The sequence below is a fragment of the Crocuta crocuta genome, unplaced genomic scaffold (assembly GCF_008692635.1).
Source record: "Crocuta crocuta isolate KB4526 unplaced genomic scaffold, BGI_CrCroc_1.0 scaffold96, whole genome shotgun sequence".
NCBI lineage: Eukaryota > Metazoa > Chordata > Mammalia > Carnivora > Hyaenidae > Crocuta > Crocuta crocuta.
The window spans coordinates 8,860,100-8,876,192 of record NW_027531522.1 but is presented as its reverse complement, the minus strand read 5'-3'; the positions used below and the strand labels follow the sequence as shown (position 1 = coordinate 8,876,192).

General features: G+C 38.2%; 1 protein-coding gene across 3 annotated transcripts in view; it reads right to left on the bottom strand.

The window, feature by feature from the left end:
- The window catches only part of TRDMT1 (tRNA aspartic acid methyltransferase 1), a 74,280-nt gene that overhangs the window by 30,347 nt on the left and 27,840 nt on the right, over window positions 1-16,093 (bottom strand). For all 3 annotated transcript variants that reach the window (XM_077772410.1, XM_077772407.1, XM_077772408.1), the window contains exon 2: window positions 1,575-1,684. Coding sequence is in view for 2 of the 3 variants with exons in the window: in XM_077772407.1 (XP_077628533.1) it covers window positions 1,575-1,684 (110 nt within the window). In the remaining variant the exon portion in view is untranslated. The remainder of the gene's footprint in view (window positions 1-1,574; window positions 1,685-16,093) is intronic.

The following is a 16,093-nucleotide window of genomic DNA, read 5'->3' as shown; positions in this document are numbered from 1 at the left end:
TTGGGCAAGAAATTTCATCACAGAAGAAAATACAGAAATAGCCAAGAAGTACATGAAATGATGCTCAACATAACTAGCCATCAGGGAAATGCAAATTAGAATCATCACACACAAAAGAATCACAATACCACTAAACGCTCACTAGAATGGCTAAAATTTTAAAGCTGACAGTATCAGAGGGATACCTGGGTGGCCCAGTCAGTTAAAGTGTCCGACTTCAGCTCAGGTCATGATCTTACAGTTCATGAGTTCAAGCCCCGCATCAGGCTCTATGCTGACAGCTCAGAGCCTGGATCCTACTTCAGATTCTGCGCCTCTCTCTCTCTCTGCCCCTCCCCGTACTCTCTCTCTCTCTCTCTCTCTCTCTCTCTCTCAAAAGTAAATAAACATTAAAAAATGACAATATCAAGAACTGTAAGGATGGGAAACAATTGAAATACCTACATAGATTATGAGACCGTAAGATGGTACAAACACTATGGGAAACAGTTAGCATTTTCTCATAAAATTAAAGAGCCTACTATGTGACCCAGCAATTCCAGTTCTGGATATTCATCCAAAAGAAATGAAAACAAAGGTTCATGGAAAAACTTATACATGAATCTGTATAGCAACTTTTTTGTAATAGTCAACAACTGGAAACAACCTAAATGTCTAACGTCACGCAAATGGATATACGCATTGTAGTGTAAAATATTCCACTGTACAGAATATTACTCAACAAAAATAACAAAGGGCAGACTACTGATATTCACAGCAACACGGGTGAGATCAAAAAGCATTATGTTAAACAGAAAAGTTACACCAAAACAATTACCCTCATGATGCTATTTGCGATATATTAGACACAGAAAATGTAATCTGTAATGACAGAAAGATCAGTAGTTGCCCAGGGCTGGGGCACTAAGTCACACTCTAGGGGACGGATGCTCTCAGTCTGGGTTGTGGCGGTTACACACTTGTACGTATTGGTTAAAACGCAAACTACACACCTTAAATGAGTGCAGTTTATTGTGTATAGATTATGGCTTCATATCCACTGTAAAAGTTTTCACAACAAAAAAAATGATAGAAAAAACAATTTCATATTATTTTTAAAATAACAACGTACAGCAGTGTTAAATACCTCTGCTGGTTCATCACATGTACTTTTAACCTTAATTTTGACAGGCTTGCTAAAATAAGAAGCATTCAATAAGTAACAGTCAATGACTATATATCACATATATATTATATATATGGTATGTGATGATTGCTTGAAAGAATTAACCACAGTTTAATGCCATTAGAGAGCCATGCATTTAAGGGTCAAACATATTCTTACATTTCAAACCCTTAGAGACCAAAACACTGATCCCTCCCGCTCTCACTCTCTCAAAATGAAAATTAAAAATAAATAAAGGCAAAACAGAGCATGCCATCTTCTGACAGAAAATAAAATGTTGATGCCCTTCTCCTAAACTTTTCATTTATATAACATATTCTCCAATTAAGACACCGGAAATCAGCATCATAGAGAGGTTTTCAATTTTCCTTGCCATGTACTTATCAAAACAATAAGCATGATTACTCACTTCAATTGTCTTGGCCAGTAGCTGAGTGTGAGGAAAATTGTACTTGTACACTTCATTAGCGACAGTGTTTACATCAATGGCAGCCACAACTTGTGCAGGAATGCAGCTTTCTGTAATGATAAATGGAATATGTGAAAATGTGAAGTCCTTAATATCAACTTGCGCACTTTACGGAGAAGTCAAAGTAGCAGAATTTCCTAGCGCGTTTCCTCACCAGCTAGAGCTCAGTTTTCTAATAGTAGACCAGGCCGCGGGAGTTGGGCATGAAGTAGAGTATTTGCATACTTCTGGTTCATTACTCTGAACAGCATTCTGATGCTAAAAATAAGATTTAAGTGTTTTAGTCAGTATTTCTTACATTTGCCTTCCTCACTCCATTAAGATATACATTTATGAGTTAAATAGAAAGTTCTCCTAAGTTCAATCAAACCAAAAATAAGATAGGTAAGTATATTCTTAAAAACTATATCACGTAGAAGTTTATATAAATAAATTAACTACCATTTCTTCTTCGCCTTCTAACGTTAATATAAAGCCGCTTCCCAATATCACTAAAGATGCTTCTAGTTAAATTTTGGGGTTTTTAAATAATAATGTTATTGAGGTATACTTTACATACCAAAAAATTCACCTGTTTAAGGCATAAGCAAGTTTTTAAATGATATAAACAGTTAACTGGTATCCAAATGTATAAAGCACATAGACTAAAAAAAAATTTTAGCAGACTAGGACGGAATGTAAGAAGAGGAAGGACAATAATTCCAAGGGCATGCTTTCACTGCTCTTCTAACTTGTTGCTAAAAAATAATAATAATTTTCAAAATGGTTTCAGAGTTTTGCCTTCCCTGGCAGTCAACATTTGAGCTATGTAAACACGCATAGCTGCTGTTATATTTTCCAATTACCACCCTCCTCGCCCTCTTGACCCAAACACAAACAAAACTAATCATGTATATCCCCTGTCCTAAATCAGGAGAACATGTGAGGTTTTAAGAATAATAGTATTCGAGACTCCTCAGGAATACCATAAGAAAAAATATTACAAAATTGCATAATACCTCCAAATAGCTATTTCTTTAACAACCGTTTGCTGATTTTAAGAGTTAGCATAGGCAGGCCAAATACCAAAAAAGAAAACAAAATGTAGTGGTGAGGAGCTAGGGCTAAACCCCAGAACTAAACCCCAGATCCCAGAAGAGGGGGTAAAGAGGAAAGCCCACACACACTCCGAAAATCATCGCACCGTACACGGAGGCCTAAAAGAGATGATGCCAGAGACAAAACAAGGGCGTAAACATCTTGAAATAAATATTTGCGGAGTGTCTACCAGGCTGAAGACACTCGGCCAGGACCAGCTACCTCCCAGGTACATGTCAATGGAAACTCTGGGGTCCAGTTAGTAATACCGTAGAGCTGCTTCCAACCGAGTTTAAAAGCAACAACTAGCTACTTGTCTTGGTATAAAGTTGTAAATAATACCTTTGTCAAGGGCATCAGAGAACTCTTGAAGCATAAATCAAGAAGGCTTTTAAACAAACAAGGAAATTAGTATATAAGGATTATTTTGCAAAATCACAAACCTGTTATAATTCAGGTCAAGAACTAAGTTACTACTAAGCACTGTAAGAGAGCTCCGAATTAAATAAACTTTATTGAACTCTTTTACTGTTCTGCTGAATAAGGTATCTTGTTACTAGCATGATGTAGCCTGCTTGCATTCACAATATATGCAGCAAACTGGGATTGCCTGGAGTTGGTTAATATGACTTTTCTCTTTTTTGGGGCTGACTGACAATCCACAGTGATGTGCTGAATCTGTACCACAATCAATAATTAATTTTATATTCTCGTATCATGTGCCTGAAAGACATAAAAACTTACAAAAAGTAACTGCCTAATACATGTTTTATGTGGCTATCTAAGAACCGATGAACCGAAAATTCTCAGAAAACAATAGATTTTAAAAGTCAATAAGCAAATGCACTGTTTACACATTACTATAGATTGTTGTAAAATTAGGATCCACCGCATGACCTAAAAAGTTATTTCCATGATGAGAAATAGATGTACTAAGATATTACTGACAGTAATTCAACTTGCCTTTTCAAAACAGAATTGTTCTGCGGTACAGACGTGTTTCTAAGGAAAAAGTGAGACTTATAAATTACAATTTAAAAAAGCAAACCTGTCAATTCTGTCAAAATCTGGACTTGAGGTCCAAAGACAAGTTGACTATTATTTTCTACTGTATACTTCAAATCTACAGCCTCCAGAAATCTTTGTCCAGCCACATAAACATATTTTGAAAATGTTTAACTGAAAGTATCTAAGTGAATATAATTCAATAGAATTTTGTACAAATGAGGGGCACCTGGGTGGCTTAGTCGGTTAAGCGTCCAACTTTCGCTTAGGTCATGATCTCGCGGTTCGTGGGTTCGAGCCCCGCGTCGGGCTCTGTGCTGACTGCCGGCTCAGAGCCTGGAGCCTGTTTCAGTCTGTGACTCCCTCTCTCTCTGACCCTCCCCTGCTCACGCTGTCTCTCTCTCTCTCCTAGAAATAAATAAATAAAACATTAAAAAAAATTTTTTAAAGAATTTTGTGCAAATGAGTTAGATCTATTACTTAAATTATGTAGGAGCAGTAATTCTTGAAGAGAAGAGAGAACTGGAAAAAAGGAACCCATCAGGATCTTTCAGTGGGATGGAGCATGGGGTGTGTTTTCAGCACCTTGGTCTATTGCTTTCCCTGGATTTTATTCATGATATTGCAGTTATTACTCTGGATTGTATATTTATCAACAGGAAGCATGGGTATAGCAAGTGAGACAGTCTAGTTAGAGAAATGCAGTATAAACGCTGTTAAAATATTGTCAGATTGGATGTGCAAGAAGGGCAAGGGGTATCATACTCCTATTTACAGGAGGACNGCAGTTATTACTCTGGATTGTATATTTATCAACAGGAAGCATGGGTATAGCAGGTGAGACAGTCTAGAGAAATGCAGTATAAATGCTGTTAAAATATTGTCAGATTGGATGTACAAGAAGGGCAAAGGGTATCATACTCCTATTTACAGGAGGATTGAACTAAAAAGGGCAGCTTTAGTTATACCAGGAGAGACTTCTAGGGAAACGTAAGAAATGTCACTAACAACACATCATGCACAATTCCTGCTCTCAAGTATGTCTCTTATTAAAGTAGGTAAGAATCAAACATGCGCGCACACGTGCACACGCACGCACACACACACACACACACACAAACCCTATTTGAATAGCAATAATTTCCCTCTTTTTCTGATCACTCTTTCTGGAAAAGGTGTAGGGAAAAAACTCTGATTGGTAATAGTGAAAAGCTACTAGTTCACGCTCTACCTGCCTTTCCTAACCAAATAAATTATAAAGTTTAATTGTTTATGCATAATTGTTAAGGTGAGGGGGAAATTCGGTTTTTAAAAATGCAAATATAAAATTAACCAGCCCACTTGGAAGTAGTTATTTTTTCTTTGTCTTCATTATCATTCATTTTCTGATCTGTACCTCATATAGGTGAGTAATTTGAATGAGCTCATTATAATCACACCTGAGACACCCAATCAGGTATGTTAATACTGACATCTAGTTGTGAAATGGAAGATGAGTTGAACATATCCAATGTCTATTTCCTTTCATTCAAAGTGATAGCTTAAGACTAAAAGTACTATGCAAAAAGAGACCTAAAAGGATTCTGAATTTAAAATTATTGCTAACAAGGCACCTGGGTGGCTCAGTCAGTCAAGCATCAGATTCTTGATTTTGGCTCGGTCATGATCTCACAGTCATGAGTTCTAGCCCCGCAATGGGCTTCGTGCTGAGCATGGAGCCTGCTTAAAGACTCTCTCTCCCTCTGCCCCTTCTCCCCACTCACATACTCTCTCTCTCAAAAAAGTAAATAAAATAAATAAAATGATTGCTAAGTGTTTTATCACTATTCACAAGTATATTTCCTGTTTCTTTTTAAAGATTCTTGCATTTTAAAACTTGCAAATTCCATGAATTAAATAAAATTTAAAATAAGTCTCAACTTTTTTTTTACAAAGTCCATTCAATTTCCTTAGAAAAATCGCCTTAGAAGTTTAGCTAACAGTTAACCAAAAAACAAACTTACTTTGGGTCAAGATATACACTAGATCATTGTTACTAAGATCTAACGAAATACAAGAGCCCATCAACCAGAAAGGAGACAGGAAACGCTTGACATCTGCGACAGACCAGAGCTGGGGAAGTGGGTCAAGGAAGAAAGGTGCCAAACTAGTGTTTAAAAAGGAACACATTGAATTTACACGGAAAGAAAAATAAAGATGCTATGCCAGAGAACACAGTGCAATCTGGAGAAGAGGAGACAATGCATTTGGAGGAGGACCTTGAGAACGGAAATGAAGGTGTAAGAAAAAAGAGGAAGGTGATAGTTTGCGTTCTCTGGCCTTTCTACTGTTGGTTTGTTTCTGTTAATTGAAAACTAAATGTAGTGGCTGGCACGCTAATCACCGTGTTCATCCATGCAGAGGGGTCACTTCACAGGCTGATGAGGCAAAGGAGGAGCAGGGGAGGGGGTCCTGAAGGATTTCAGAGTCACTGTAGCAGCTCTGGATCATTATGGCTGGACTTATGTGAGAAACAAATTTCTGCCTTCTTTTGGACACTATTATTTTGGATGTCTCTGTTATTAACAGCTGAACCTAATCCTGATGGATGCATGAAGCTAATCCTAACAGTTACCTCCGTTGTTTCGATATGGGGTGTGGGGGGGTGGTGAGAAGAGAATTTCAGGTTCAATGCTTATTTAGACTAGATCAATGTAATTCAACAGTTATTGAGTCATGTGTGCAAAACATTTTGCTAGACCCATGGGGATGGATATACAAAGTATATATTTATGGAGGTCAGGGAGGTTTTAAAATTAAAACATTGTTCTTCTCTGAGGTATAAGAATCCCTCCTTTAATATAAAATTTTCCTTATGAAGTAAATTTCTACTAAGCAAATAAACACTTTCTTCATTATTTTTTCATTTTTTTATTGAAGTATAGTTGGCACGCAATATTAGTTTCAGCTGTACCTCACAGTGATTCAACAATTCTGTATATTACTCTGTGCTCACCATGGTAGTAAAGTCACCATTTGTCACTATACAATGCTATCTCTTCATTATTTTTTAAAAGTCACATCTATGTTCCCTGGAGAACAACTTTGAAGACTTGATTTAAGAAAATATTAAAAAATTTAGAAAACTAAGCAAAATCAGGGGTGCCTGGGTGGCTTAGTCGGTTAGGCATCCGACTTTCGCTTGGGTCATGATCTCGCGGTTCGTGGGTTCGAGCCCCGCGTCAGGCTCTGTGCTGACTGCCAGCTCAGAGCCTGGAGCCTGTTTCAGTCTGTGACTCCCTCTCTCTCTGACCCTTCCCTGCTCACGCTGTCTCTCTCTCTCTCCTAGAAATAAATTTAAAAAAAAAAATTAAAAAAAAAGAAAACTAAGCAAAATCATACATGAAATAAACAACTCAAAAATCTAATACGAACAGCATTAATAGCAATACCAGCACTAATACCACCACCATGGACTAAACCTCAGAGTCTCAAAAGCAAAACCACTGCGACTCTGGAGAGATAATCATCAACCTCATGGATTTTCTCACCCCAGTAACCTCTCACCCAATACTACTGCATTGCAAGACTTCCTCGGACGATTTGTCATAATACTGATTAGAAGGTGACACAAGAACTCCCACTAAGGAAGTCCTGGTTTCCTTTTGGAATGATGGCTTGAGTGTTACCCAACAGCCTCTGTGGCTCTTGGCATAAAACAAAGGCCAAACTATAAATATTGATGATGATTACTAAAGAGAGGACACAACCTTCATTTCTTTAATTTCTCAGGCTTTTCATGCAGCAGATCTTTTAATGATTACTAAGTGCTCATAAGCCCTTTTTAGAAAAGGTGCTTGGCATTTTAAAATGACTTCTTGTCCTAATATTAAGAAATGTCTCCTTCCAGTCAAGTTTTGTTAACTTTTTAAAACTTGGGAAGCAATATCAGATTGCTTATTTTTAAATTCTGTTTCGTCTAAAAGAAAAATAAACCTTCATTTGCTTTTGCTTCTTATAGGAAGTCTGTATTTTAGAAACCTTATCAAGGGAGATGGTCACAGTTCAATGGACATGTTTATTTATAAGCTCCACACATCAATATATGTAACACTTAATGTCAATTTTTTTTTTAAAAACATGAAAGCATCAAATGCTCTTTTTTCTGAACTGATATCAGTAGACTTACACTCATGGGGTTCCCCCAGATTCCTCCCAGTTCTAATGAAACCGTTCTAGTGCTTCCAAGTCCTCTGGTACTTCACTGCTGTCTTCCTGATAAAATCCAAACTTCTTAGCGTGATCTCATGCTGCCTAAAAAAATTACTTTGTCTCTTGACATCGTCCCTCGACATCGTCCCTCAATCAACCTCACTTTCTTCCAACTCATACCCACCACACTCATACACATACACGTTTTCCCCAGATAATATCCAACTACTTATCATGTCCCAGAAGGGCCATCATTTCTCAATCCTAGTGCCTCTGCACATAGTTTTTTTTTTGTTTGTATTTTTGTTTTTTTAAAATATTTTTATTTATTTCTAGGAGAGAGAAAGAGAGAGACAGCGTGAGCAGGGGAGGGTCAGAGAGAGAGGGAGACACAGACTCCGAAACAGCCTCCAGGCTCTGAGCTGGCAGTCAGCACAGAGCCCGACGCGGGGCTCGAACCCACAAACCGCGAGATCATGACCCGAGCGAAAGTCGGACGCTCAACCGACTAAGCCACCCAGGCGCCCCATAGTTTTTAAAAGCCTATCCTACCCTGTCCAACCTCTGATACCACCTTTCTTGTTCTAGATCATTCTTACTGGTCCCTCAGGAGTCATTCAGCTTGGGCATGACTCCTCAAGGAGGCTTTCACTGAGCCCATGGGACTGAAGTGGGGGTCAGTCCCTCAGGTTGTCATTGCACTGGGTAGTTCACAGTTATCCCAGGACACCACCTCTCTTACTAGACTGTATGATCTGATAGAGCCCGCGCCACCGCATGTGCATCCCAGTGTGACTCACAGCACCCCGACATTCCTATAACTGGCACCCAACAGGCCCTCAGTAAACGTCTGATTGAATAGTATGAAGATGAGTGAACTTGATCTCTAACTTCAACTCCTGACTGTTGACTTCCCTCTTCAGTGTCCTGCTCCTCAGAACAGGACTAGCTTAAAAGGCTTTAATAATCCTGTACTCAGGTGTTTATCAATATCCAAAAGACCATTTTTTAAGAAGATTGTTTGACATTTAGGTCACATTTTTACCTTGGAAACACAACAAAGTTTCCAGAATGGCCTACAAAATTCTATTTATCTTACACCAATGTTAAATAAGTATTTGTTAGAGAGCCTATCCTGTACTAGGCATTCTGCTGGGTACTGAGGATATGGGATAGGTGGACACCTGTGTTGTGCTTTGCCAGCACCCTTTTTTTCTGGCAATAGTCTCAGAGTTTCTTTGGGTATCTCACCTCACTCACTTTCTGTCAACTGGTTCCGATGGCCGCAACCCCTTCCCCTAGTTTCTGTGAAAGCATGTGTCAAGTACCTGAGCCAAGACTTCCAGAGTAGGTTCAGGAAGGGCAAACAATACAAAATAAGCCAATTCGGCACAATAAGAGAGAACACCTGACTTCTTCTTGGGCAAGTAGGAAGAGATGCTTGACCTTTCTTACTGAGTTTAACCATGGAAGGGAAGGATGTACGTTCAGCAGCTACTACAGCCTTTTGATGCAGTAAGGGGAGCATGTATATAAAAATGCTCCCACGCCAGAAAGAACAAAATTGAGACAGATACACTGAGGAAGAAGACTGGCTCCTGGTGACATGATTTGAACCCCTTTAAGCTGTACCCCAAACCAAGCCTATATTTGATCTCAGTTGTCACATGAGTATTTACAACTTTTATGTAAACCAGTTTCGATTGTTTTCTGTAACTTGGAAACAACAGTTCTAACGCATTTAAGAGAACACACACTTAAATATCACTTGTCACAATGCAGAAATAAATGCATTTCAAATTCCAACTCGGCAAGCGGAACAACATGAACTTTACCAAAAGCCTTGTGAACGAGAAATTAATTAACTATATATCTACCAAACAGAAGCACATCTCTTGGTCAAACACTCCCCAAGTGTCCTAAGTTGAGGCAATAATCGCCAGAGTCTCAATTTGGGGGGCAAGGACTTCATTACAGGGCTACCTAATTACCTAATCCTTTACATGTATTCTAAATACAACAAATATGTAGAGAGCTACCTGTAAGCTGTATCTCCAAGCTCTTTCAGGGAGCATATAATATTTTCAGTTGAACGGTCTTAACAATTCCTACAAAATTCAAGTTCTGAGCATAAAAGCGGTCAAAATAAAGATGTCAATTACAGGCAATTCAAAGTAAAGAATTGTATCTGATCAACTAACATATAAAAGGATGTCGCACTTCACCAATAATGACAGAAATCCACATTCATCAGTTTCACTTATCAGACTTAGGAAGGGTCTTATAAAATGAACACTCTCTAGTGCAAGCGAGTGTTGGGAGAAAGGTATCCCCCCTCTTTCTGACTGTAGTGTACACGGATTCAACTCTTCTGTTACTAGCCCTAGAGATTCTGCTCATAACACTTTATGCTCAGAAATATTTGGACAATCTAGCTGTAAGGCTGCATATATGTATGAGAACAACCATATTAAAAATGATACCTGTAATATACTGATATGGAGTGATAGAGATTTTTAAGGACAAAAAAAAAGTCAGTAAATAATCTTGTTCAGTAATAATTCAAGTTTTGTAAAGTGTATGTGAATGTACCCACATTAAGGAAAAAATCCCAGCAAATGTCAACGGGGCTACCTCTTGGTAGTACAGAGAATTTGGGGTTAATTTTTATTTCTTCCTTTAACCTTTTTTTGATAATTTGGTCTTTTTCTTAACAATAACAATAGAATGCTTTTGTAATCAGTGAAAAGCAAACACACGTAAAACTATTTTTATCTTGGAACAAAAGAATTCAAAACTTCTCTTGGTCATGACCCTGAGAAATCACAAAAGGAAGGTACCAAGGACAGACAAGAAACATTTGGATACATTCTCAAAACATGGCCAACAGACTTCAAGACCACACACACACACACAGGCCAGTAAACAGATATAACTCAATGCATTATTTTATCCCACCAACTCTACAATAGTCTAAAGAATAAAAAACAAGAATTAAACTACATTGCCATAGTTCAAGTAGGGGCGCCTGAGTGGCTCAGTCAGTTAAGCGTTCAACTTCGGCTCAGGTCATGATCTCACAGTTCATGGGTTCCAGCTCTGTGTCGGGCTCTGTGCTGACAGCTAGCTCAGAGCCTGGAGCCTGTTTTGGATTCTGTATCTCCCTCTCTCTCTGACCGTCCCCAGCTCACAATGTCTCTCTCTCTCTCAGAAATAAATAAAAACATTAAAAAAAAGAGAGAGATTAACAAGTAAATAGCCATACGGTCAAAAATGTAGACTTGAAAGCTACCTATTTTTATACTTAGAATTCAAAGGATATAAATCTGTCTTCTCCATTTTCCCATGGCATTTAAGCCTTCCTATTAATCTCTTAAAGGCATGACCATGTTTAAAAACGTTTATGTAAACAGTTAAGAAACAAGCCATTTAAAGCACATGTTATCCACCCTATTACAGGTTTAAACAACAAAGACTTTGTTTTCCATAAGTCTGCTTAGAATGAACAAACATCTATGAACGGTTCATCACTATAAAAAGTAGAAATGTTCCTTGTTGAGATTTTCTTACAATTTAAAAGATGATCATTTCTGAGATACTCATGGAAGTCAATGAAGAAATGATATAAGCATTAGTACTCTGTGCCTAACCAGATATTAATGAAAAAAAGACTTGTAAAAATATAATTATGTTATCAATCATAAAAATCCCAAAATTAAGCTAAAAACTCTTCTCTCAGAAACAAAAAACAAAAAACAAAAAACTCCTCTCTCAATTTGTCCTGCTATTCTGAGCCCCTCTTTGCTTTATATATAGTAAACCTTTCTTAAAGCTTATCCTTTTCATTATTGACTTTATAAAGTTTTAAACCCTATCCTGAATTTCTGCTACAGGCACCTTTAGAAGGATTAAGTTTTACAATTTTGCACTGAACCAGAAAGTATAAATTAGTCCTAAGATCTCAGAGGAAAAAGCACTTCAATTATCTTATTTCTCATTTTTCCTCTTCTGCATCTCCTCCTGACTATGTATTTCTCTGCAAACTTTTTCCCATTAAGCCACAGGGTATTCAACAAATACTAGCTACCGTTCTTTTATCAAAATTCACATATGAACACCCTACAGAGATATTTTATTCAGAGTGTGTATGTATGTTTGTATTCACAAGTCCTCAGAAAGAAAATTTTAGGATATGGACATCTACCTATCTAGCTCTTTCTCTGCTATGTTTGAAATTTAGCTCTATTTCCTGCTATGTGACTTAGGCAAGTTACTTGACCTCATTAAGTCTCAGTGTCTTTATCCATGAAAGTGAGAGAACAGAGATAATAAAGTTCCTATGTCACAGAATTTTCTGAGGATTAACTCAGCTAATACCTATAAAGCTCTTACATTTGTGCTGGCTGTGCAGTAATTACTCAATAAATGTTTGCTATGATTATTAGCAAGAGTTCAATGATTTTTTTAAATAAGAAATTGAATATAGAATGCTAGAAAGGACTCAGTGTTTGAGAGGGCAGTTTGGCAGTATGTGTCTAAAGCCTTCAAAACTGCTTTGGCCTTAGCAATTTTATATTTGGGCACATACCCTAAGACGTGGTAGGCAGAATAGTGACTTCCCACCAAAAAAAAAATCTGTCCCCATCCTAATTCATGAAACATGCAAAACTGTTACCTTCCATGGCAACAGGGACTTTGCCTGGAAGATAGGATTAAAGATCCTAAGAAGAGGAGAGCATCCTAGGTTATACAGGTAGGCTCCGTGCCATCACAGGAAGGACAGAGGAGGGTTAGAGTCAGAGAAGGAGACATGATGAAGGAAACAGAGGTCAGAGAGAAAATCTGGAAGATGCTCTACTTCTAGCTCTGAAGGTGGAGGAAGAAGTGATGCTCCAAGAAACACAGGTGACCTTGAGAAGCTGGAAAAGGCAAGGAAACACATTGTCCCCTTGAGCTTCCAGAAGGAGACGGCTTGGGAAAAACCTTGATTTTAAGACATCTGAACTCCAGCACTATAAGATAATCAATTTGTGTTGCTTTAAGCCATTGAATTTGTGGTGATGTGTTACATCAGCAATAGGAAACCAATATGTAAGACAATAATAAACCAATATGAAAGATTTTTTATAAAAGATCTATTTTATTTATAATAGCGAAAAATTATAAGCAACCTAAATGTCCAAAAATAGTTGACTGCTTTGAACAAGAACTTCATAAAATGGAATATTATATAACCATTAAAAAACAAGTTTATAGGCGCGCCTGGGTGGCTCAGTTGGTTAAGCGTCCGACTTCAGCTCAGGTCATGATCTCACAGTTCATGGGTTCGAGCCCCACATCGGGCTCTGTGCTGACAGCCAGCTCAGAGCCTGAAGCCTGTTTCAGATTCTGTTTCTCCCTCTCTCTGACCCTCCCCTGCTCACGCTGTATCTCTCTCTCTCTCTCTCTCTCTCTCTCAGGAATAAACATTTCTTAAAAATTTAGGAAAAACAAGTTTACAAATATATGTAATGACAAGAAAAATTCAAGATAGTCTAAGTGAAAAAAGAAAGCTATAATTTATTTTAATGTTCATGAATGCATGTTGAGTAAAGACCAAAAAGCTATGAATCGTGCAGTGTCTATCCCCATGAACATCACGTATAATTTTCATTTTGAACTTTTCTTCTTCATTTGTGTAGCACCAGTATCTCCCAGTAAATCATACTCTCTGGAGGAAAAGATTATACCTGTCCGGTTACTGGCGTATCTTCACTGCACAGCAGAGCAACAGACACAGAAAGCTCTTAAGAATTCCATGTTGAACAAATGAATGGTTTTCAGGATTTCCTAACTTTGCTCGTCCTCAAGACTTCCGGGACTCTGGCAGAGTTATGGTTCCCAGGTCCAAACAGTCCACTTTCCTAACACAATGAAACATACATCTTGGCGACTCAACTATAAATCCCGGATTAACGTGAACAATCATGTTTTGGGATTGGTTAAGTGGGGGAAGAGCTTAAAAGTGCAAATAATTAAACGGGAGAGATGAGGAAGTATTTCCTCATTTTTAGACAAATGTACTATGTAGTTAAAAATAAAATGAACAATAAGTATTAAAATATTTGTAAATATTCAATTTCACCAGTAATATAAAAAATTAAAGTAACAATTTCCTGTAGTAAACTTTATTGGCATATTGTGGTCAAACGAACGCTATACATAAACTGGTATATCCTTTCAAAAAGCAAGCTGACAATAACATTAGTCCTTAAACTGTCGGTTCCACTGACACACAGTGAACAAAACAGAATAAAACAACAAAATCCCCACCCTCCTGGACTTACATTTTAGAAGGGGAGGCAGTCAACCTAAGCCATAAATAAGTAAATAGTGTGATAGGCAGAAATAAGTGCTAGGGGGGAAAAAATTAAACGGGAAGGAGGACAGGGAGGCAGAGCAGCCCTGAGAAGGTGACATATGAATAAAGACAAGGGGCTAGTCATGTGTCTATCAGGGAGACAGCATTCCGGGCAGAGGGAACAACGCATACAGTGGCTCTGAAGCAGGAATGTTCCTCGTGTGTAAGGACAGCAAGGAGCCCACGATCCCTACCCCACTCTCCAGGACCTAACACTGAAAAATGGACAGTGTACGTCATTACTGGACTTTTCCTATGTCCAAACTCATGTACATTATATACACGTGCATTCTGTGTATATGCCATATGTACAAATATACACTGCCCAAGTATAAGACAGCTAGAATGAAAGTCAATACCCAGTGTCTGCAGAATATCCAAAATTATGTATACATGGCCATTTTTGTTATATAGATGATGAAAAGATAGAGCTGAAATATTCAAATGACTTCATGTTATATAATTTCTTAGTTATGCAAATTAATTTTTTATTTTTAAAATTGTTCTGCTGTTTATTTATTTTTGAGACAGACAGACAGACAGACCATGAGTGGGGGAGGGGCAGAGAGAGACACACACACACACAAAGAATCTGAAGCAGGCTCCAGGCTCCGAGCTGACAGCAGAGAGACAGACACAGGGCTCGAACCCACGAACCGTGAGATCATAACCTGAACCGAAGTTGGATATTTAATCAACTGAGGCGCCTCTAGTTATACAAATATATTTTAAATAGCACTATCTTATTAGTCTATCTAGAAATATTGCTTTTTCTACTCAAATTTCATGGCATAATTTTATTCTACTTTCTCACCTGCATCCTTGAAATCAGAGTCTTTATCATCAACAGTCACTTTTAAGTCATCTAAAACAGTTTTATTTTTTTTAATTTTTGACAGAGAGAGAGTAAGTGAGAATGTGAGGTGGGAAGGGGCAGAGAGAGAGGGAGACACAGAATCTGAAGCAGGGTGCAGCCTCCAAGCGGTCACCACAGAGCCTGACGCAGGGCTTGAACTCAAAAACCATGAGATGATGACCTGGGCCGAAGTCGGATGCTCAACTGACTGAGCCACCCAGGCGCCCCTAAAAAAGTTTTCAAGAGTACCTCAAATTCCCTTCAGACAAAGTTACTTGAGAGCTAGCAATTTTTGAGTTCACAAATGAGGTCACTGGAAACTCTATACCACCAACCTCAAATACCCATTAACTATTTATGATCTTCACAAAGTAATCCCTACCATATTACTCTGGAAATAATCTCCAGGTCTGTTTACAATGATATCTAACCCATGTAACTGCAAGGTCATCCTTCTAAAAATTATTTCTAAATCTCTTAATTCAACCGATTTTTCATCAATTCCATCAAGTGACTTCAATAAGCGCCTAACATTTTTTCAGGTATGACATCTTTTCAGGCTAATGTAACTGAACTAAGCAACACTGTATCACTTTGCTATTCAAAATACAGTAATTGAGGGGTGCCTGGGTGGCTCAGTCAGTTAAGCGTCAGACTTTGGCTCGGGTCATGATCTGAGGGTCCATGGGTTTGAGCCCCGCGTCGGGCTCTGTGCTGACAGCTAGCTCAGAGCCTGGCGTGCTTCGGATTCTTTGTCTCCCTCTCTCTCTGACCCTCCCCTGCTCACGCTGCCTCTCTCTCTCTCTCTCTCTCTCTCTCAGAAATAAATAAAAAAAACATTTAAAAAAATACAGTAATTGAGGACTATGAAGCTCCTTTATGAAAACTAAGATATAAGCCCATATTCTCTTTTTGAAATCTAACGCATTT